The sequence below is a fragment of the Heptranchias perlo genome, chromosome 13 (assembly GCF_035084215.1).
Source record: "Heptranchias perlo isolate sHepPer1 chromosome 13, sHepPer1.hap1, whole genome shotgun sequence".
NCBI lineage: Eukaryota > Metazoa > Chordata > Chondrichthyes > Hexanchiformes > Hexanchidae > Heptranchias > Heptranchias perlo.
The window spans coordinates 13,400,330-13,423,178 of NC_090337.1; the positions used below are offsets into that span (position 1 = coordinate 13,400,330).

At 42.6% G+C, this 22,849-nt stretch overlaps 2 protein-coding genes across 4 annotated transcripts in view; one reads left to right on the forward strand and one right to left on the reverse strand.

The window, feature by feature from the left end:
* cp (ceruloplasmin) overlaps positions 1 to 10,905 on the forward strand; it is a 46,521-nt gene extending 35,616 nt beyond the window's left edge. Inside the window, exons 16-19 of the mRNA XM_067995001.1 lie at positions 3,197 to 3,419; positions 4,997 to 5,136; positions 7,957 to 8,119; positions 10,645 to 10,905. Coding sequence (XP_067851102.1) covers positions 3,197 to 3,419; positions 4,997 to 5,136; positions 7,957 to 8,119; positions 10,645 to 10,700 — 582 coding nt within the window. The 3' untranslated portion in view covers positions 10,701 to 10,905. The remainder of the gene's footprint in view (positions 1 to 3,196; positions 3,420 to 4,996; positions 5,137 to 7,956; positions 8,120 to 10,644) is intronic.
* Positions 10,906 to 12,319: 1,414 nt separating this feature from the next.
* Positions 12,320 to 22,849, reverse strand: part of hps3 (HPS3 biogenesis of lysosomal organelles complex 2 subunit 1) — a 32,170-nt gene continuing 21,640 nt past the window's right edge. For all 3 annotated transcript variants that reach the window (XM_067995004.1, XM_067995002.1, XM_067995003.1), the window contains exons 13-18: positions 21,259 to 21,435; positions 19,043 to 19,237; positions 17,746 to 17,850; positions 16,403 to 16,609; positions 14,285 to 14,375; positions 12,320 to 13,547 (exon numbers count right to left, since the gene is read on the reverse strand). In XM_067995004.1, the coding sequence (XP_067851105.1) occupies positions 13,420 to 13,547; positions 14,285 to 14,375; positions 16,403 to 16,609; positions 17,746 to 17,850; positions 19,043 to 19,237; positions 21,259 to 21,435 (903 nt within the window). In that variant the 3' untranslated portion in view covers positions 12,320 to 13,419. The remainder of the gene's footprint in view (positions 13,548 to 14,284; positions 14,376 to 16,402; positions 16,610 to 17,745; positions 17,851 to 19,042; positions 19,238 to 21,258; positions 21,436 to 22,849) is intronic.

A 22,849-nucleotide genomic window follows, 5' to 3' on the forward strand; every position in this document is an offset into this window, starting at 1 on the left:
CCTCCTTTTACAGTCTATAAAGGCTTTTAAAGCCCAGATTTGGCAACACCTGATCACAGCTGCTACATTTACTCATCTTCTCTCTACTGTTTTCAACTGTGATGGTGCCTGGACTATTTCCTCTCCCCTTCCTTCCTCTTCCTTTCCACCCTCTCCTCCCTAATTGCATTCTCCCGCTCCTCCTTCCCCATCCTTTGTTTGAGTCTAATTCCCCCATACTCTCTAACCTTGTTCACCTGAACACTGCATCTGGTCTTAATTCCCCATGTGTAAAGTCATGGGAGGCCAATTAGTATCATATAAAATTTGCCAAATGGACACACTGAAATATTTTAGTTGATAATGGCAGAGAATCTGGTTGGAGAGATGATTGGGAACAGACAGTGGAGGAGATGAGAGGTAGATGCAACTTGAGCTTAATGTATTGATAGTTGCTGTACTATAACATCCTAATTGAAGTGGTATGATGTCATGTGACTTACACTGCTTTCATAAAGTATAAGATGAAGTTTATGTAATTGATGCCCAGTGCTTGGCATTGGACTTGGATGTCCAGAACATTAAGGTAAGCTGGCTGGAATGTTGCAAGCTGCCCTGCATTGGTCCTTCCATTTCACTGCGGGCAGTTGTCTGCCATATAATTGATAAGGAAACTCGGACTTGGGACACCAGCTGCTAGAGGCCAAGCATTTATATATTTGGGGATTAATACCTACCATGAGTGAGTTGCAGAGAGCTTCTGAAGTGTTGCACCTGCAACTGTTGAATCATTATTTGATAGGATATGGTGTGTGTTCACGGTGAGGTCAGGAGGATGATGGCAGTACACTTACATATTATATGGTAAGCTGTGTCGGTTGTTATGCTGTTCCTGAGGTGTTCCTTGTACCTACTGCCCACCTGGTGCTTGTCAGTTGTCCAACAACCAATAATGGTTCTCTTTGGAGTTGACTAGTGCTAGCAGATTGACCCGAGACAACCCTCTGGATCAGACTTAGGAATCTGAGACCTGAGCCAAGCAGCTCTGTGGTACTTCAGGGCACTGCTGATGATTTGACCAGCCTGGCTCATTGATGCGTCCTGGAGGGGCAAAACTGTGGGATCCTTCCCACTCAACTCCGGCTAACCCTGTGAGCCAATGTCCTAATAGTAGGGTGGTCATGCCTGCACAAGCAGTAGGAAATTTGACAATGCTGTGTGCTGTTTATAGTTGTAAACAATTTTACAACACCAAGTTATAGTCCAGCAATTTTATTTTAAATTCACAAGCTTTCGGAGATTTTCTCCTTCCTCAGGCAAATGTTTCAAGAGCTCCTTGAAGCCTACGCATTTATACATATTGAACAATACATGGTGTTTACAGACTGCCCCTGCAACTGCCCGTTGCCAAGGCAATCACCGTGTTCAGACAGAGAGGTGTCACCTGCAGAACCCCCGAATACACATTCAACAAAAAAACAAACAGGGAAAAAAAACAGAGAAAAAAAAAAACACAGAGAGAGGCAGAAACATCCGGAAGGCAGAGAGAGCCAGCAAATGACCCATTATATTAAAAACAGATAACATTTGTTCGCTGGTGGGGTAACGTGTAGCGTGACATGAACCCAAGATCCCGGTTGAGGCCGTCCTCATGGGTGCGGAACTTGGCTATCAATTTCTGCTCGACGCCCTAGTAAGAACGGGATATGACGCTCGACTCATCGATCGACAGTTCCGACGGGCCACAGCAAAAAATCGCATAGACCTCCTCAGGAGACTAACACGGGACGCAACCAACAGAGTACCCTTTGTCGTCCAGTACTTCCCCGGAGCGGAGAAACTACGCCATGTTCTCCGCAGCCTTCAACATGTCATCAATGAGGACAAACACCTCGCTATGGCCATCCCCACACCTCCACTACTCGTCTTTAAACAGCCACCCAACCTCAAACAGACCATCGTTCGCAGCAAACTACCTAGCTTTCAAGAGAACAGCGTCCACGACGCCACACAACCCTGCCACGGTAACCTCTGCAAGACATGCCAGATCATCGACACAGATACCACCATCACACGAGATGACACCACCCACCAGGTGCATGGTTCATACTCCTGTGACTCGGCCAACGTTGTCTACCTCATACGTTGCAGGAAAGGATGCCCCAGAGCATGGTACATTGGCGAGACCATGCAGACGCTGCGACAACGGATGAACGGACACCGCGCAACAATCGCCAAACAGGAGGGTTCCCTCCCAGTCGGGGAACACTTCAGCAGTCATGGACATTCATCCACCGACCTTCGGGTAAGCGTACTCCAAGGCGGCCTTCGAGACACACGACAACGCAAAATCGTCGAGCAGAAATTGATAGCCAAGTTCCGCACCCATGAGGACGGCTGCTTCAATTTTAATCTCACTATCTTCTTTATTACAATTTTATCTACACATTGCTGCATCTATCTGGTATTGCGGCCTCCATCACTAAACAACAAAAGTAAAATAATCTTTCTTTTAAAAAATAGAATGTAGATTTCATAGGAGTAGGGGACACAGTCTAAAAATTAGAGCCAGACCTTTCAGGAGTGAGATTAGAAAACATTTCTACACACAAAGGGTGGTAGAAGTTTGGAACTCTCTTCCGCAAACGGCAATTGATACTAGCTCAATTGCTAAATTTAAATCTGAGATAGATAGCTTTTTGGCAACCAAAGGTATTAAGGGATATGGGCCAAAGGCAGGTATATGGAGTTAGATCACAGATCAGCCATGATCTTATCAAATGGCGGAGCAGGCACAAGAGGCTGAATGGCCTACTCCTGTTCCTATGTTCCTATATGGTAAAGGACAAGCAAATAGCTAGCAGAATTATAGTTCTGGCTATCGAACTTCTCTCTCGCAGTTTATTGGAACATAGGAACAGGAGTAGGCCATTCAGCCCCTCGAGCCTGTTCTACCATTCAATTAGATCATGGCTGATCTGTATCTTAACTCCATCTACCCCCTAAAATATATTAGGCAAGGGTATTATGATATCTTAAGAACCACTCGATTGAATTTTTGCTTTGTTACTCATTGCTGCTTATCTATTAACCCTCATTTTACACACAGTATTGTTCATTGCCTTCGTATATATCATAAATGGATTAGCTTATTGAAGCTCAATTATTTTAAATTAAGTGTGTAATGTTCTCACACTTCCTTTTCCCTCTGGTGCAGGATATGAACAGCGGTCTGATAGGGACTCTGGTCACCTGTCGCAAAAACTTCCTTGAAACAATTGGCTTGAAGAAAAAACAACTGCAAGAATTTGCTCTTCTCTTTTTAGTTTTTGATGAGAATGAGTCATGGTACCTGGATGAAAATATTAAAACTTATTGTCTCAAATCAAAACAAGTCGATAAAACAAATGAAGATTTTATAGAGAGCAACAAAAAGCATGGTATGTTCATTCTATTATATTTGCTATTGATGGGTGTAGGGAGAGGTTCAGGGTAACCAAACAGCAGTCTCAACCATCATTTTTCACTTTAGCTGCATACATTAGGATTCAGTGAAGAGATCCATGGATTTTGAGGTGGTGATGCATTGTATTTTGTTGTCCTCTTTAGTACTTGTATGCTGTTCCAAATAGAGGTCATTAGTGACTGATTGAGTCTTTCCATGCATGTGCTCCACCCTAGTCAGCTTTAAAATCAGACTAACAATTAATTGGTATCCCTGTTTGGAGAACTTCTTGTAGGACCCAACATTCATAACATTTTGCCCATCACTTTCAGTACAGGCATTTCCTGAGCTAAAACCTGGAGAACTCCTGAAGTACGGACACTGTTATCACTAGACTTGCTGGCCTATACTTTCCAAACCCCCCCCCCACCCCATCACCCCCCCACCTATACTTTCCAAACCTCCACCACTGCCACCATCATTTCCTTTGTGGAGGGGCATCGCTGGTGTTCACCCCTGCAACGCTCCGCTGACCCTGACCATAATTGTTCCAGAGAATCATGCCAGAGTCTGGTGGCCTGAAGCTGCAGGTCAGAGAGGTGGCTGGCATGCTGCCCATTAATTTATATTGAAAAAAACCTTTTAAATTTCTCCTTTTCCTTTCCTAGATAGGGCCTATGCCGGGAAGCACTCAGAGTGCTTGCACAGCCCCCTCTTCAGGTTTTGCTCCAGCAATCCCTTCGCTGACCTCCGAATGCTAGATGCCAGGGCCTAATGGGCAACCCAACTTCCAGTGTCGAAGAGTCAGCAGAACATGCCCCAAGTTGCTTTCTGCCTCTGCCTGCCCCATAGCCACCAAAAAAAAATCAATGAGTGAGGGGGAGTGGTGGAAAGTCTAGGCTTCTCAATGTATAGATACCAATATGCTACTGGGGAGGAAAAAGTTACAGTAAAGCCAATACACTGTACGGATGTACCAACATGCTTGTAATTCATCCAACTGCTCCAATCACTACCGCCGCCAGACCAGTGTTTCACCTTGGTGTTATATAACTTAAAACGGTCTTAATGGACACAACCCGTGTTTGAAAGGACAATTCAACGAGATAGTGGTTTGCATTTCTGGAGCGAAGCTTCACACCAGGAGTGCAAATCGGGACGTCGGGCACCAAATGGATGGATTATCCTGCAGAATCCACTGACCTGAGCCAAATTCCTGATCTGCATTCCTGGCATGCAAAATTGACAATCCTATCATTGTGTTTTACAAAATCATAGTAGCATGCTTGAATTTTTGGGTTTATTAGTATCAGTCAGAATCAATTTTTCTTTGAATTTCTGTCTGCTGTTACTGTAAAATATTAAATTATCCACGTTTCATGGTAATTTACTATTGCCAACTTGTACACAAGATAAGGAATAGTTCTGCTGTAGAAGTGCATGTTATTGGGTTTTAGTTGAGATTCTACAGCAGTTATAAGTACATAGCACTTTATCACACAGCCTACTGGAAAACAAGATATGACATAAATGTGACCAATTGTCCTACTTTAATCCTTTTTACTTTTCCAGCTATAAATGGAAAGCTGTTTGGAAACTTGCATGGACTGGATATGTTTGTGGATGAAAAGGTGTTTTGGTATCTCACTGGAATGGGTAATGAAATAGACTTGCACACTGTTCATTTCCATGGGCACAGCTTTGACTATAAGGTAAAGTGCTTTTTATTGTTTCATTGGGTTTAGCCCACAAAATAAGGTTTAATCTGGCCATTAGCTTTTGGAAGAAAAGTGGGCCTAACCCTCCATGGAAATAACTATAGTACTTTCCAATCATTCACTCCAGCAAAATATGCATGACATGCATTTATACAACACCTCACATTTCTCAGAAGTATTTTGAAATAATGTGAAATAGCATTGGCACCTAGACATGAACAGAGGAGCCAAGAAAAGTCATAGTTTTCTTCTCCCTCTATATACCAGACCCCTCTTCACCAGTTCCCCTGTTGATGTGACTGAGATCCGCAACTTTGAACAGGGTATTAGTACAATGTGTAACTAAGTATTATTCTTGTTGGGAGTTGGTATCTCCACAATCTTCCTCCTCCCTGCACCCCTCGGGTGTGAAAGCAAGACTGTTCACAATGTTTCCTGTTTCCTCCTCCAACTCATTCTTGTCATCATGCCACAAAACAGCACAGTCAGCATCTTTGGTGCAACTGCTTTACTTTTGAAACTCCTCCATTCCCTTACAAAACCAGCCGAGAGAATTTCAATGTCAGATCAAGGTTACAAATGCCCTTAAGCTCTAGTAAGTTTAACTACATGGAGTAGTTGAGGCAAATAGCATAGCTGCATTTAAGGGGAAGCTAGATAAGTAAATGAGGTAGAAAGGAATAGAAGGATAAAGAGCTGTGGTTGCTGAGTCATTGAATATGTTGAAGGCTGAGATAGATAGGTTTTTGGACTCTAGGGGAAAATCAAGGGATATGGGGATCGGGCAGGAAAGTGGGAGTTGAGGTCGAAGATCAGCCATCATCATATTGAATGATGGAGCAGGCTCGAGGGACCGTATGGCCTACTTCTGCTCTTATTTCTGATGATACGAAACTCGGCAATGTAGTAAACAATGTGGAGGATAGTAACACACTTCAGGAGGACAGAGACAAACTGGTGAAATGGGCAGACACATGGCAGATGAAATTTAACGCAGAGAAGTGTGAAGTGATGCATTTTGGTAGGAAGAATGAGGAGGGGCAATATAAACTAAACGGTACCATTTTAAAGGTGATGCAGGAACAGAGAGACCTGGGGCTGCACATTCACAAATCTTTGAAGATGGCAGGACAAGTTGAGAAGGCTGTTAAGAAAGCATATTGGATCTTGGGCTTTATTACTAGAAGCATAGAGTACAAAAGCAAGGAAGTTATGCTAAACCTTTAGAAAACACTGGTTAGGCCTCAGCTGTGTTCAATTCTGGGCACCACACTTTAGGAAGGATGTCAAGGCATTAGAGAGAGTGCGGAAGAGATTTTCTAGAATGGTACCAGGGATGAGGGACTTCAGTTATGTGGAGAGATTGGAGAAGCTGGGGTTATTCTCCTTAGAACAGAGAAAGTTAAGGGGAGATTTTATAGAGTTGTTCAAAATCATGAATGGTTTTGACAGAGTAAATAAGGGGAAACTGTTTCCAGTGGGAGAAGGGTCAGTAACCAGAGGACACAGATTTAAGGTGATCAGCAAAAGAGCCAGAGGCAACATGAGGAACCATTTTTTTTACGCAGCGAATTGTAATGATCTGGAATGCACTGCCTGAAATGGTGGTGGAAGCAGATTCAATAATAACTTTCTAAAGAGAATTGGATAAATACTTGAAGGGAAAAAATTACAGGGCTATGGGGTAACAGCAGGGAATGGGACTAATTGGATAGCTCTTTCAAAGAGCCAGTACAGGCACAATGGGCCAAATAGACTCCTCCTGCGCTGTACCTATCATATTGGTAGAGTGAGGTGAAGTAGGGTGGGAGACGGCTCGTGTGGAACATTAACACCAGCACAGACCAGTTGAGCCAAATGTCCTGTTTCTGTGCTGTAAATTCTATTGTCACAGAGTCCTACCATCTCGTAACCTTCTGCATATAACAAACGATAATCCTTGACCAATTCATACTTCATACCAAGTTTTTTTTAATTCGCTCCACACAAAGACGCACTACAGTACCTTTGGTGACCCTAATACACTTTCCCAATACACTGTAACTTTGACAACGCCTAGTACACTTTCCTAGTGCCAGGCTCTTTCAGCTGTCCATAAATGCCTTGCAACTGCCTTTCAGCTCATCAGCTTCGCCCCAGCGCCCAGCGCCCAGCACCTTTCAAGTTTCCCCCTTGGGCTGTGCTCAGGGGGCTCTGTCTCAGCAGCAGCAGCCCTGTTTCTCTTGTGCCTCACCCTTTTATCTCTCATCTGAACAGGGAAGGTCTCCACCCACTCCAGCCTTATTTACTTCTTAAAGATGAGGTCTCTTAAAAGGGCCATGTCCCTCCTCTTAAAGGGGAGGTTTCTTAAACGGGCCACACCCTTACTCGGGGATCAGGGCCCTCTGTCACTCTGCTACACTATGTAATGCCAAAACTGGGCTTTAGGAGTTAATTAGGTTTTTAGTAATTTGGTCCGACTTACTCTACTTTTCCTTTGGGAGGCCTTTAATCTTCGGTTGACACCTCCCATTATCAGAATAGCTGAGATCAGTTACTCACCACATGGTGGAACTCAGGCTTGAACCTTCATCTTATGATTATATAGCATGTTAGCAAAAAAAATACCTTCTAGGATGCCAATATAAGGAGCAAGAATGGACTATATTCAAACCTCTTGGCTATTGTATGGTGGGCTGAACTATACAGCCCTTGGTATTGGAACAAGTTTTGCATTCCAGCATGGATGGACCTCACTTTAGTAAGGCTTTGAAGTTAGTGTATCAAAGTGTTGAAAAGAAATTCCAGAATATGTTTGTTGTTGTTTCTACATAGATGAATACACTCCACCGTGGAGATGTGTACGATATCCTCCCAGGAACCTTCCAGACTGTGGAAATGAGTCCACAGCATCCTGGTACCTGGCTTCTTCACTGTCATGTAACGGATCACATCCACAATGGCATGGAGACAACCTACACAGTCCACAAGAAACCAGGTAAAATTCAAACTTGGCTGGAAGACCATAGTCTGAAACATGGAAGTGGTTCTAGTGACATGTATGCAACAAATAAGATGAATGCAGTATTGTCCCATTGAAGTCTATAGCAGCATGTCTGAACTACAGGAATAAGGAACGTTAAGGGATAATTATAGCAGCAGAGTATTTACCCTTAGGTGTTGTTTCTCATTTTGATGTTTCTTGGTTGCTTTATAAAGATATCCCTGTTTACGGAGTTTCTCTGTGGAACTCTGTGTTCATCCATTTTGTGGGAATAGAGGCAATTTAATGGTATTTGATGAAGGGGTCCTGGTATAACATGCCTGCTCAGAATTATTGGCACCTTATGGTCTATATGCCTCAGTACCACATTGGCCAGCACCCACTGAGCCATCAACTACCGTAAAAAGTAATTCTCATTTGAGTCTGTTGGAGCTATATTCTGTAGCAACAATACAATTCTTCCCTCTCCTTCCCTTTTCATCTCGAGGCATTGTCTAGCACTGTCACAAAAGTGCACAGAGGAGGCAATATATTTTCCACACTATAATGACTTTATTTTTTCATAATATGTTCATTGTATTCATGAACTATATGAATTGGGGACAGTAATGTAGTGGTTATGTTATTGAACTAGTAATCCAGAGGCCTGGACTAATAACCCAGAGAATGGGGCAGTTTGAGAATTTGCATTCAGTTTTTTTAAAAATCTGGAAATGAACAAAAAGTTGGTACTTGTAAAAGTGAAAAAGTGACTATGAACCTGTTGGATTGTTGAAAATACCCAACTGGTTCACTAATGTCCTTTAGGAAAGGAAACCTGCTGTCCTTACCTGGTCAAGGTTATATGTGACCAGTCCCACACCAGTGTGCGTGACTCCTAACTTCCCTCTGAAGTAGCCTAGCAAGCCACGCAGTTTTATCAAACTGCTACTGCAGCGGTTGAAGAAGGAAGCCCACCACCACTTTCTCAGGGCAATAAATGCCGGCCTTGCCAGCGACACCCACATCCTGAAAATGAATTTTAAAAAAGGACTGTATTTAGTAATAATACAATATTAGCTCTGTGGTCAGCTGACAAGAAAGGGTAAACTTGTCAGCATTCAACAAGATGAACAACAATTGGGGTAAGACAAAGAATAGCAGATAGACTTTAATTTAGGCAAATTAAGGTAATACATATTGGAAAGGGAAACATGAAATGTGTACACAAAGACTGACCATTAGTCAAGATAGAAAACAAAAAGTAGTTGGGTGCGACTACTGATCATTTGATGAAAATAACCAGTCAACTTAAAGATGTTATCAACAAGGTTAGGCAAATACTAGGATACTTCTCAAAGGCATTTGACTTGAAGTCAAACCACGATATGTTGACCTCGTACAGGTAATTCAAATATTGGGTGCAGTTTTGGGCACTTTGCTTTCAAAAAAAAAATTCACACATTGGTGAGATTTCAGGGTCCATCAAGGTGATTCTGAGATGTAGGGCTCGCAGTTATGGAGAGGTTCACAGTATTTTGTTTTCATTAAAGAGCAAGGGGACATGTACAAGTGCTATGGGGTCTGGGTAATGCAGAACCACTGGAGTAGGACAATTAAGCTTTAAGCAGGACTTCAGATTTTCTTCATCACAGAGTAACAGATATGTAGATAAGACTCCCACACAATGTAATTAGTGCTGAGTTAATTAATGGCTTTAAAAAACAAGGATGAATGTCTGGTTAAAAATGGGGTTAAAGGCTAAAAGGATAAGTATAGATAGCAATAATTAAACGGTGTGTGGAACACAATGATTACTGAGCTACTGGGATCATGGAGCTGATATACCAAGGAAAATATTCAGTCAAAAAATAACGATGTAAAATTATTGGCTTAATAAAAGAGCTGGATCAGGATTTTGCTTGGCCTATCGAGGGATGGGGAAGGGAGGCATTTTTGAAGACGCTTTTTTCAGGAAATTAAATGGTTCAGGTGGAGTCCCTGATAGGACCAATTGTACCTGAGTTGTACAAGGAACAGTATTTTTGCGTTGAAGGGCCTTTCCCATACTACCTTAGATATATTTATAACAACACAAGAAAGCAGAAGTGGGGGTGGGAAGAAATGTTACTAATTTTTTTGTTGCATTCTAACACTATATATTTGCAGTTTGTATGCATCTGCCATACTCAACATCAGTTTATTACACATGTAAAACAAAATTTTAAAAGGCAGATGATATTTCATCCTGGAACCTTTTGAGCTAGAGACTGAAATTTACAAGCACTTTACCTACTTTTAATTGTCCTTCCGCATTTACAAGCAGCTATGATTATTTAGATTTGCATAGGAGGTGTTGGAGTAGTAGTTTTAATGTCAACACCTGCACATCAAACCATGCTGCAGCCCTTCGCCCATCAATGAGCAACTCAGCAGGAGATCCACTAATGTTTGTATGTTTGCATACTCATTTAAACTGTGATTTTTCATTAAGTGGGAGCTTTTTCTAATGCTAATTTCCCCCCTCTTCCTCCATCCAGAACAAACAGGTATCTTGGGAAGTGTCAAGAAGTTTTTTGGAGGACATACTCACTAATTATGACCAACTGAAGAAAGATTGTACATACATCTTTTGTGACTGTAACTCAAATACTTCCTGCTTAAAATGCCTTCAACTGCAGCAAAGAATCTTGTGAAGATTTGCTTAATTGAAACAACCCCACAATATAGATGCGTTATACAGAATGGTCTGACCTGGTCCTTTTCTCTACATAGTGACTAATAAAGAACTCTGTAAGCTCTCTTGCTGTAATGTTTTCTGTTCATTGCTGTGACTGAAAACCTAATGTGAAATTGCTTTGCACAATCACTGCCCAGGCTCAATGTATGAAGAATGAGCATCTGGGTTGCCAACCTTTGCACGTCACTGCATTCAATTGTGGAGGAGAGGAATGGGGTGGTGGGAAGAGAGAGAAAATGGTCTGTAAAATCCCATCGTGCAGACAGGTAAAGGGAAATACAGCACATAAACTTATCAGGTAACTTTAATATGAGAGCAGAATTGTGCAACTTAGGACAGATTCTGGTATTACCAGTTACTGCACTCACTTAGAATGGGCACCTAGTCATTTAAGCTGTACAAATCAACTTGTATTTATAATTGAGTTAAACGGACATACTGCTCTTTTTCAGATGTCCATTAGCTCCTAAGATAATCGGGACAAAAAAAAACACAATTTATCTTAAAATCTCTATTACAATATTTGAGCAATGGGGATAGTGAACAACAAATCATATCAAACCTGCTGTTTTGCTTTTATCTAAAAATGAAGGAGCAGTAGGGCATCACCTCATTCCGCAACAATTGCACATACCAAATTGTTGATCGAGGCCTTAGAAAGTGTTTTGCAGGGGCTGTGATTGGGGGGCGGGGGGGTTACTTCCATGCTAGAGAAGAGAATAAATCAAAGTCATCTGCTTGTTGACTGCTCCTCCTCATTATCCTCTCCAGGATAGAATCACCCAGGAAGAAAAGAAAACAAGTGGCATGGAAGGGAAAAATGGGTAAGTCACACTCAGAAATTCCATGCGAGCTGTCAGTCCATGGAACGTTGGATTAATAGATTAATCCATCAGTGCGCAGTGACACCAGCCTGGCAAAAGTTCCATTTTGCAAGTTTCCTGCAGCAAACTCATCTCGTAAGTTATGCTTCAATACAAAATACCACGACTGAGATGAAACAGATTTCAAACTGCAAAGTTAGTTAGCATGAGTGCAAAAACCTTTTCTGTGGTGGTATGCAGAAGAAAATTGGGTTACACAACAAAGAGAGATTTTGTGTTACTGTCAAAAGACCAATTTCACCACAAGGGGGTGAAATTGGTCTTTGACAGTAGCACAAAATGGGTAATAATGAACGGAAGCTCGTTTTACAGCATGCTCAATTTTCATTTCTATTGACTTCAAAGGAAATGACAATTGGGCGGAGTGTAAAACGGGCTGCCGATTCACTATTGCCTGTTTTGCATTACCATCAAAGGCCGATTTCACCTCCAGTGTGTCCAACTGCACTCTGAGCCTCCCCATCCATTTCAAGTGCTTGGCTACAGTCTGACACAGGCGCCTCATCCATCCCATGCACAAAATGGATCCTCCTAGTTGTGCTATTTATTACTACCGTGATAGTTATCAAAGTGAATAACTTCAAAGATAAGTCTTGGTTATTGAATTTTATTTCATAATTTTCTCATCAAGACCATTTCAAAAAAAAAAGACAACTCGACCCAGTAACAGCATAACCCAACTGCAGGTTTGTGAACTAATCGATCCACGTGATTGGATGAGTAATGCCTGCATAATCAGTAAAGTAGAACTTAAAAATATAATTAGCAATGTGTTTTCTGAATCTAAAGAGAAATGTCCTTGGTTGTATGGTTACAAGAAGTTACTGGGTTAGGGACAAGACTTGTCTCTTTGGGAGGTATGTAGATACTAAGTGAAATATTAACAAGTTAAATAAATAATTGGTTAAATGCACATACTGGTGAAAAGTTAACAAGCGTTCAGAGGAGACTAAGTGATACGGTTAATTTGGCAGTCACTGGAATACAAATAATATCTGTTTTTGGAGGGGGGGGGGGGAAAGAGAGAAAGAGTGGAATATAATATGGTGCATTCCAGTGCACTACACAGTTGAATGATACTATGTCAGCTCCCCAGTCCCAGGCGTCTGTTTGGGCCTGAGAGAACTGGGAGGGGTCATGCATCCACCCTCTTGGTTTGAGAACGATACATGGCATTGGGGTGGATTTTGAAGAGGGGAAGATGGAGAAGGTGGCTTATTAGACAAAACAATTTCTCCAAAATAATTCCAAGTTGGAAACATGTATGTAAAACATTCAGATATATCATTTATGAATGGATCAAAGGATAGAAAATTCCAGTGAAGTTCATATATGAACCTGAACATGCTCGTACTAGATGCTAGTAGGCTGTTTTTACCAGAGCGTTTATTATTGCTGGCGTAGAAATAGCACACAGTGATGTCGTAAGAGTGCGTTAACCATTAGCAAGTGAACTTTGCCACTTATTTCTACTCCTTCCTACATGTTTTGTTACGTAGATACATTGCAACATCTAAAATCGACCAGGTTGCCAGTTGTTTTTCTTGCCAGTGTAGATTAGAGTTAGGCTGATCTTTTTGGCACCAGAATCGAGGCAAAAACCGTGTTGTTTCGTTCTGGGATCCTGGGAAGTTTGAACACCTCCTCGTGTGGCGCAACACAACTCCTTTCCGCCCGATGTTGACTCCAGGTCAGGTTATTAAATTCTTCCTGCTGCATTCCAGGAGATGGGGTAGGAAAAATAGAGCGACACCATCATCTGGCAACATACTTAGAAAATCCAGAGGCTGTAGAGTGGTGGCCACCACTGCCAAGGTTTCTGAGGGAGGGGGGCGGGGGTGGGGGCAGAGACATACAAACGTTTTGGAATTAGAATCTAAAATCAGGAAAAAGAATTCTATGGATTGCATGCAGAGACCCTCACATTATGAAAACCAATACCAACAGCAGCAACGCAAAGGCACAGTTCCAACACCGTTAGTGATATCATCATGCATTTTTCTGCTAGTATTTTGTGTAGCAACAGGACATTCCTCCCCCTCCTCAGTGAGTAAATGTGGGATTCTGAGCCATATGGAGCAGGAAAGATGTTGAGCAACTGGTCTTCCATTTGCTGGCTAGCTGAGGGATTCTTTGGTTTTAAGAAATTATTGTATGGATAATGGGTAATGTTAGACTGTGATGGGACCCATGGTCAAACATCCCACTGAAATTCATTGTCCAGACTCTCAAAATGAAGAGTGTCCACTTGAATGAGGGCCACTTCTACCCATGGAGCCATACCCAAGCACCACAGTATCACCTCAACAGGAGAAGTATGGGTAGAAAAAAAGAAAAAAAATGAATTACATTTAGTGTATTTAAGAAAAGAAAATGACCAGAACTGCAGAAAAATAAACTTTTCCCTCCCAGTTGTATGCATCAAAGAAAGCAAGAATTTATATATGCATTTATATAGCATCTTTCACATCCCAAACCACTTTATAGCCAATTAAGTACTTTTGAAGTGTAGTCACAAACTGCAGCATGACTGGTATAGAAACACAAATAAAATACCTTTCAGTGAAGATACCAGTATTCTGCTTTCTCTTCCAGCTCCTCTTGTCCTCTTACAAAGTTCAGGCAAAAGTTTCTTCCACCATAGAGGCTGAAAGAAGCAAAATACCAGTGTCATATCAGAGAATTAATGGCACACCCGGGACTGTGGAAACCTTGCTGCAGTCAAGATTGAAACCAAGATACAGGAGGAATATCAACAATGAGGAATGGCCTGAATCCAGTCTATGAGGGTTAGTGACACCTAGGAATGGGATCAAATCCAATCTAAAAACGAGGACTATCAACACCTAGGAATGGGATGAATCCAGTCTATAGGAAGGCTAGCGACATTTAGGAATGGGGCTGAATCCAGTTTATGATGGCTAGCGATATTTAGGAATGGGACGAATCCGGTTTAAAAGGAGGGCCATCGACAGCTAGAACTGGGATTGATATTGTCCGCCAAAATTTGTTTAAGAAAGAATTTCAAACTATTTCATCTGAAAGTTGGGGTAATTTATGCTGATCTAATATTATGTTGCATCACAGTCCTATAATATTGGTTTTCTGCCAATGTTCCCCATGTGGCATTTTGAAAGTTTTTTTTTCTTTAAACACCATCATTATCAGACTTCTGTAAAGAAATACCGGAGAAAGCAAAAAGCCATCCCTACATGTAAGGTACTGCAATAATAGAACAGCATTGCCCAGTCTCTGGCACATTTAACTTTTAATATTAATGTATATTTTTCTGGTTGACAGCATACAAATATTATACAGGGACAGTGTCTCCAGCAGTGAGTTATATGGGAAATATCAGCATTCATTTGTCACTCATAAATCATCTGGTCAGCATCATTCATGTAGATGATATGCATATTTCATCTCTCTACAGATGCCTTTAAGGGTAAGCCAAGAAGGAGAAAGTAATAGGATATGCTGGTAGGGTGAGATAAAGTAGGGTGGGAGGAGGCTTGTGTGGAGCATAAACACCGGCACAGACCAGTCGGGCCGAATGGCCTGATTCTGTGCTGTAAATTTGATGTAATTCTATGTAATATGCATCAAACTGAAATGCAAGGTACCATTGGCCATGAAATTCAACAGGGGTTCTACCAGTCTCCCACCTGAAACTCTGGTGCAACCACCAGGGAAATGGCCATTTTACGCAGTTTCCATGGTGTCCCACCACAGTTACAACAGGGGATTGGTAGAACTGCCATAGAATTTCAGGGGAACTAACTCTTAAATGGCGAGCTGGCTTCGTAATTTCAAGGTCCCAGCATAAAAAGGTGGGAGGATTTGGGTCTGCGCTCACATGGCGAGGTATCTGCTCTGCTGTCTTGCAGAATTCAGCCAGGCCTTTCTCCACAGTGAGGGGAGAAAAGGGAAAGAACACACACTGGACCAGTCACCCAGGGCCACTCCTGTGCAATGCTTAGCCACTAGCTTTACAATGTAGAGAGACTTTGGTAGAGGCCTCGGGAGGAAGTCTCCAACATACACTTTCACTAGAGAAGGTAGAGAAATAAAAATGAATTCCGGCAATTCCACAGGGAATGGGAAGAGGATCAAGTGGGTTACAATCTGGATTTTAAAAAAAAATCTACTATTTTCTTAAACGTCATTTTTTTAAGTTCAATTGTTACAATATTGTTAGGATAAATAAAATTATTTTCCCCACAGAAAGAAGCATGCAGTCCAGTGACTTGCTCTGTAGGCAATGCGGCAGCCATTCTGCACCACCAATGCTCCACCGAGAACCATGAAATGAGTAACTAGTTAGTCTACTTTTAACAGTATTATTGAAGGGATAAATATTGGCAAGGCCTCCTACAGAACGCTCTCCTTCTCTTCAATTAGTGTCACGAGATCTTTAATGTCCGCCTCAACAGGAAGATCTTGGTTCATCTGGAGGACGGTACAAGGAGCCCAAGTGCCATCCTAGATAACGTGCTCAACTACCAGTGTGGGACTTGAACCAACGGCCTTCTGGTTCAAAAGGTGAGACTTCTACCAACTGAGCCCGAGTTAGTATGTTCCAATGCATCTTCCGTTGCCAATTCAATACATTAATTCTGCCGTGAAAATGTAAAATAAAATACATGCACAAAAAGAGATTCTTATGAGGCAAACCTGTTTTTCCTGCTGCATCTCACAATTGGCAAATGGTACAACAGCCTCAGGACATCGGTCCAGGAGCTGGTCAATTATACGTTCACATTCACCCAGTCTGGTGTCACATAGCACATGGATACTTAGACCAGGAGTATCATCTTCAGGGAGTTGATGCAGAAGAGGAAGAACAGATTTTATGTTGATTGAAGAACCGCACAAAATGGACTATGGATAAAATGAAAGAAATGCTCGTAAGAATTCTATCTGTATGAAATGTACTGGACTTATTTGTATGCTCTAATGGTCTTCATGAGCTCCTTACACTTATTGTTGAAGGTGGGAAGTGGAGGGCAGGCGAGAGGGGAAAGGGCTTTAAGCCGACGGATGACCCTGGAGTAGTGGGCAGTTTTGGCAGAGGAGAGCAAAGCCCAACAGTGCTTGATGTGGTCCACCCAGACCTGGTGATGGATGGCTAAACCAGTTGTGCGGCCAGATACGTTCAAGTCTGCGCCTCTTGCACACAAGAGCTTGAAGATGTGTACCATATCAGAGGGATTGACCACGATGGGAGAGAGTAAAGGTTTTACTAGGAACAAAGGCATTAAAGGTGATGAGGGAATCGTTGAGCAGATCAACAGTTGCAGAAGTACCATGGCAAACGGAGACCTAAAGGCTAGGCAGTTAGCAGCTTTAAAGTGCCGTTCTAAGTAACTTGGGTGGGGGGGGGAGGGGGATAAGAGTTTTTTTTCAGGGTTGCACACAGAAGGAAGTGGTCACAACTGGCCTTGTTAATGATCGAGATCATGGAGTAGGGAGGTCACGTGAGATGGCAAGGTCGATGGGGTGACCGTGAATATGGGTGAGGGAGCTTATATGGAGGGAGGGGTTTAGGGAGGATAGGAGAGCAGAGAAATAGAGGCGAGAGAGCAAGGCGAGTTGAGATGGAGAGTGAAATAATCGAAGTTGAGGAGTTCACTCGATGTAGAGGCTGAGGGAGGAAAAGAGGATATCTCAGTGAGAAACTCGGGAGTGGGTTTCAGGAGGTGGTGGACAACAAGAATTTTAAAGAAAAGGTGAGCAGTGTAGAATAAGGTGAGGTGCTTGAAGGAGAGGAACTAGGAGTAGTTTTCTGCTCTTAATTCAAATTTACCCCTGCAACGTCTACATTGTGAACAATTCACCTTCCTCAGGTCTACCTATCCTCCTGTGATCTTCTAGCTTTAAAACTGAAACTTGAGATCAATTAGCTATTTTAACCTCTATTTACCCAATCTTCTCTCCTACTCTCTTCAACCTTTGGTTGGTGTCCTGCACTATGGGCTTTGACCCTTAAGCTAAGTTTCATAAAAGCCAGCACAAACCTGTAGTTTTTGCAGATCCTCTGAAGGACCTTGTGAATGGGAACTGGATGCATTGATGATGTGGATCCAGGGGAAAATCATCCCGAAATGAGCACATGAATTTATCTGTGAAAAAAAGTGAATAAAAATTAAATCGGTGTTATACTGCCTAATTACAAACCGTGGGACTATTTTTTTTCCTGTGTTGACATCAAAAATTAAAGGTTGCTGTCTGCCTGTGTTATATTCGAACCCAGATCTCCAGAGGTGAAAGGCCAGTGTCTGACCCACTGTGCTACACAGTCCCTCCTTCATTCCTTTATAAAGATGATGTTTTAGAGGAATTTCTCAGTCATATGTCAGACGATTGCTAAAAGTGTTTTAGTGGTTTTGGTTGCAGGATAAATGTTGGCCAGGACACCAGGGGAAATCCCCTGCTCTTCTTCCAATAGTGACATGGGACCTTTTACATCCTCCTGAACAGGCAGATGGGGCTTCAATTCAACATCTCAAATAAAAGACTGCATCTCTGACAGGGCAGCACTCCCTCAGCACTGCACTGCAGTGTCAGCCTGGACTGTGTGCTCAAGTCCTGTGTGGAGCTTGAAGCCATGACCTTCTGACCCAGACAGTGAAAGTGCTACCACTGAGCCAAGCTGAGACTAAGGACAATATAGGTTATATCCATTCTAGCATATTAAGAATCATAAATCTGTATACACTTCCTGTATATGAATTCTTATGTCCACGTTTATAAAAGGAAAGTTATCACACTGTAATTGCATCTTCCCACCAGTGGAGGCACTGGCAGAAGAGCGCAATTACAGCATGACAAGTTTACATGGTTAGTTGCCATTATAAATGTGGACACAGGAATTTGTATTGGAAATATAAACATTCAGAACGTATGACTTCAATATGATAACTGAATTATGTCTGCACACTTTGGTCCAGACAAACTGCCCTCTAACCAGCTTCACCCGAGGACAACACCTGGTTTTGACTCCCCGTGTTCAATGCTACCGCATATATCGACTAGTATTGCATTAAAAATTTTGTTATATGCTCATTTCCTACCGCAAACTTCACTTCCTGTTAACACGATTTTTGGTCATGTTTTTATGTCAACATTTTAAATGCCCGTGTAATCAGTAATGATGGGGTTTCTCAATGTAAACAGATCACAGTGGTGCTGTCGTTGCAACCTGCTGCCATTAGGCGGCAGTGTAATTCCAATGTACCCAGTATCTTCTGACAATGCCATGGGAGATCCACTAGTATGTTAAAGTTTGGAGGGGGGTGGGAAGTAGGGACATACCAGGTCCTTGACTGTTTTGAGTGGTCTCTTGTCAGGCTGTAGTTTCCGGGCTGTTCTCTGGATATACACCGACACCAGCTTCACCAGCAGTACCTGGATCACCACTTCCTGGGTGCAGGCTATCAACATGGCTTCCCAGAAATCAACCAGGAGCTGCGGAGTCTCCTCCTCATTGCCGCCTTTTTCACAGAGTGCCTAGCAACAAGAACTAAAGAAATCAGCCATTACATCAGCAGTTCCCAATCCCTTCCCCATTTTTAAACAGACTTCCCCTTCCAACTTTATTTTGCGCATTTATAAGTATCACAAGAAACAATAACTATAAATGTTGGAATTATGTAGATGACAGGAGATGGCCTTATAGAGTTAGAGAAGATAATGAACAGTAGGGACAAGGAAAATAATTTCAAACTGAAGTGTGACAGTATAACAAGGAGTCACAGGTTCAGACTAGTAAAAGCCAAATTTAGGACTGATGTCAGATGTTTTTCACACAAAGGTTTTCACAGAAGGCTGATCTTGAGTCACCAGCCCGTTTTGCACCCATCCACATTTTTATTTCCACTGAATTGGAGATACGCTTGAAAAGGAAAAATGTGCAGGGCTGTGGAGAAAGAGCAGGGAGGTGGGATTAATTGGATAGCTTTTTCAAAGAGCCGGCACAGGCACAATGGGCTGAATGGTCTCCTTCTGTGCTGCAAGATTCTATGGCCTTCATATTTACAGAGAGGCGGGGAGGAAGCGGGGTGGAGGTGTAGCAGCCGGGAAACCGGCTTCCTGGAGATCCTGCCGAATTTAATGGCAGGACCTCATTTACTCTGTTTCCGGCCAGCAGCCAGCAAGTTTGAGAAGCTGGCTGCTTGGCAGGTGGGTGGGGGGGGGGGGGGGAAGTGGGCAGGGGGTTGGGGGGAGAAGGGAGGCCTGCAGCACCAGGTCACAGCCAGGGAGCAGACAGGAAGGAGGGAGAGATCGTGGGACTGGGGGGGGAAGTTGGGGAGAAGATTGCTGGCCGTGGAGTAGATCGGGGGTGGGGGGTAGGGCTCAGAGAGGACATCACGGACCAGGGGTGGGGAGAAAAGAGAAGCACACCTGCTCCTCCAGGCCCACAAGCAATGCTGGAAAGGCACTCACCTGCAGGATCCAGCTGTTCTCGCCTCCTTCCTGAACCCTGGGAAACCCGACCCGCATCTATTAAATTTAAAACTGTCCTAAAATTTGAGGCATGCAGGCAGCCTCATTAAAATATTGAAATGCGAGCCTCTGGAGAGCGGTTTAGTGAAACCAGAAGTGGGCGGATTTCCCCATTTTTGAATTTTTAACCCCCTCACCCCCACCTGCCGGTCCTGGGGGGGTTAAAATCTGCCCCCACTATGATTATATGAAGCATTATCTCTTACCCAGGCCAAGAGCTTAACAAATGAAGAGCATTAACTCCCTCTACTGGTTACCTATATACTTACATAATATAGTTTTTAAAACACTACATTCTCAGCCAGTGTGCAAGCGGACACTTGCACTAGATCAATTTTTCCAGTGAATGTAACAGCAAACAATTAAGACTATGGCACACTTTTTTTTAAAAAAAAAGCACGAAATGCATATCCGTAATTTGTCGGAATGGAAATTTCTAAGCTACTGCCGACATTTATGACACAAAGTTCTACTCGTTGGACTTGATGAAAAGGCTTCAGAGATTACATTTTTTTTAAATATTAAGAACAATGTAGGGCTTGTTGTGGAATGGGGTGTGTGGAGTTATAATATAGCCCCAATTACCTCAGGATCATGAGATCAAATGAAGCTCAGAAGGATGTGATGAAATCTGCTCGAGTGGTAGGGGGATTTATTTTGGGGTTTTAGGTCAAAATTATGAAGAATCTAGAACACGGCATACGTGGAATATCTCCAACTATCTAAATTAATGGTGTTGTACAGCATTTATTGTGCTGAATATAATAATGGGAGTCTTTCAGGCAAATCTTTGAACATACTTAGCCATATTGAGACACACAGCTGTAAGTTAATAACAGCCACAGTAGTCTTGACATGTTGCGTATGAAAGTTTGACCGTAGACTAAGTTCGAGGTTAGGATCTGAAGTCAATAAAAGATAATACAGCATTTGGTCTCTTCCCCCACAACGGGAATGTCCATCACTGGTGTAGAACACATAAAATAAACTTCCAGAAACAAAAATATAACTGACCGTAAACAGACCTTAAAGAACATGTCAGCCTCTTCAAGTTTAATTTTGTTGCTTTCCAGTAAAGCAACAAATGCAGCTACCAGGAGTCCAGGCTGGGTCCTCTCAAGCTCAAGAGACAGCTCAGTTGCCACAATGCCATGGTGTCGCAAGAGATTCGGTTCTGCCATAAAACCACAAACCAACCTCATCTGTCAAAAATAAAAGCAGACAATTCAATGGAATGCAGTCAGTCACTAACTTTCAATGATCAGACCATCTCAGGAGGAGTTCATTAACTTAACTCACTCCTGCTCGGCTAAAGTCCATTTATATTGTGTAGAACCAAAAAAATTGAGTTTGTTCTGAATTTTGCCTTAATGCAACTTCCTCCCCTCATTTTTAAACTTGAGAAATCTAGGTAAGGGGCTAATGACCATGGTACAGAGCACCACTAAGGGCGAAAAGATTAGAAGGCAGTCTAAATCAAGAACTAGCGATAAGGTGACGCCAAACTTGGATTCTAAAAGCCCGATTGTAAGCTATGAGTCAGTGGTAGCACTCTCGCCTCAGAATCAGTTGTTGGTTCAAGTCCCACTCCAGACACTTGAGCTCACAATCTAGGCTGACACCCCAGTACAGCACTGAAGGAGTGCTGCACTATACTGAAGGAGTGCTGCACTATCGGATGAGACTTTAAACCGAGGCCCCGTCTACCCGCTCAGGCGGACGCAAAAGATCCCATGACTCTATTTTGAAGAAGAGCAGGGGAGCTTTCCCAGGTGGCCTGGCCAATATTTATCCCAGAGGTCCTGCTCAGGAGCGAAGGAGGAAGTTAAAAAGCAGGACCTCAAAAAGGTAGTAATCTCTGGATTACTCCCAGTGCCTCGCGCTAGTGAGTACAGAAACAGGAAGATAAGGCAAATTGAAGCGTGGCTAGAGACATGGTGCAAGAGGGATTCTTGAGGCATTGGGACCAGCTCTGGGGCAGGAGGAACCTGTTCAAGACGGACGGGTTGCACCTCAACAGAGCTGGGACCAATGTCCTCGTGGGGAGGTTCAGTAGTGCTGTGGGGGAGGGTTTAAACTAATTTGGCTGGGGGATGGGCACCAGGATGTAGCATTAGAAAGAAGAAACAAGATGCACAAAGGATTGGGAAAGACAGATAGTACTAGAGTAAGAAATGGTACAGTATTAGGTAGGATCAGACTAAGAGAATATGAGAAGGTCAAAGATTGGTTTAGAGTGCATTTGTATAAACGCACGAAGTGTGGTAAATAAGGTTGGTGAGCTGCAGGCGCAAATAGCCACATGGGAATATGATAATATGATATCGTGGCAATAACAGAGGCTTGGCTCAAAAAAGGGCAGGATTGGGTACTAAATATTCCTGGATACAAGGTGTTCAGGAAATATAGGGAATGAAAAAAAAATTGGAGGGGGTGGGGTGTCAGTATTGATTATGGAGAATATTGCAGTGCTGGAGAGAGGATGTCCTTGAGAGGTCAAGGTAAGACTCTATTTGGTTAGAGTTAAGAAATAGAGGTGCCATTACACTACTGGGTGTAATCTATAGGCCACCAACTAGTGGGAAGGAGATAGAGGAGCAAATTTGCAGGGAAATT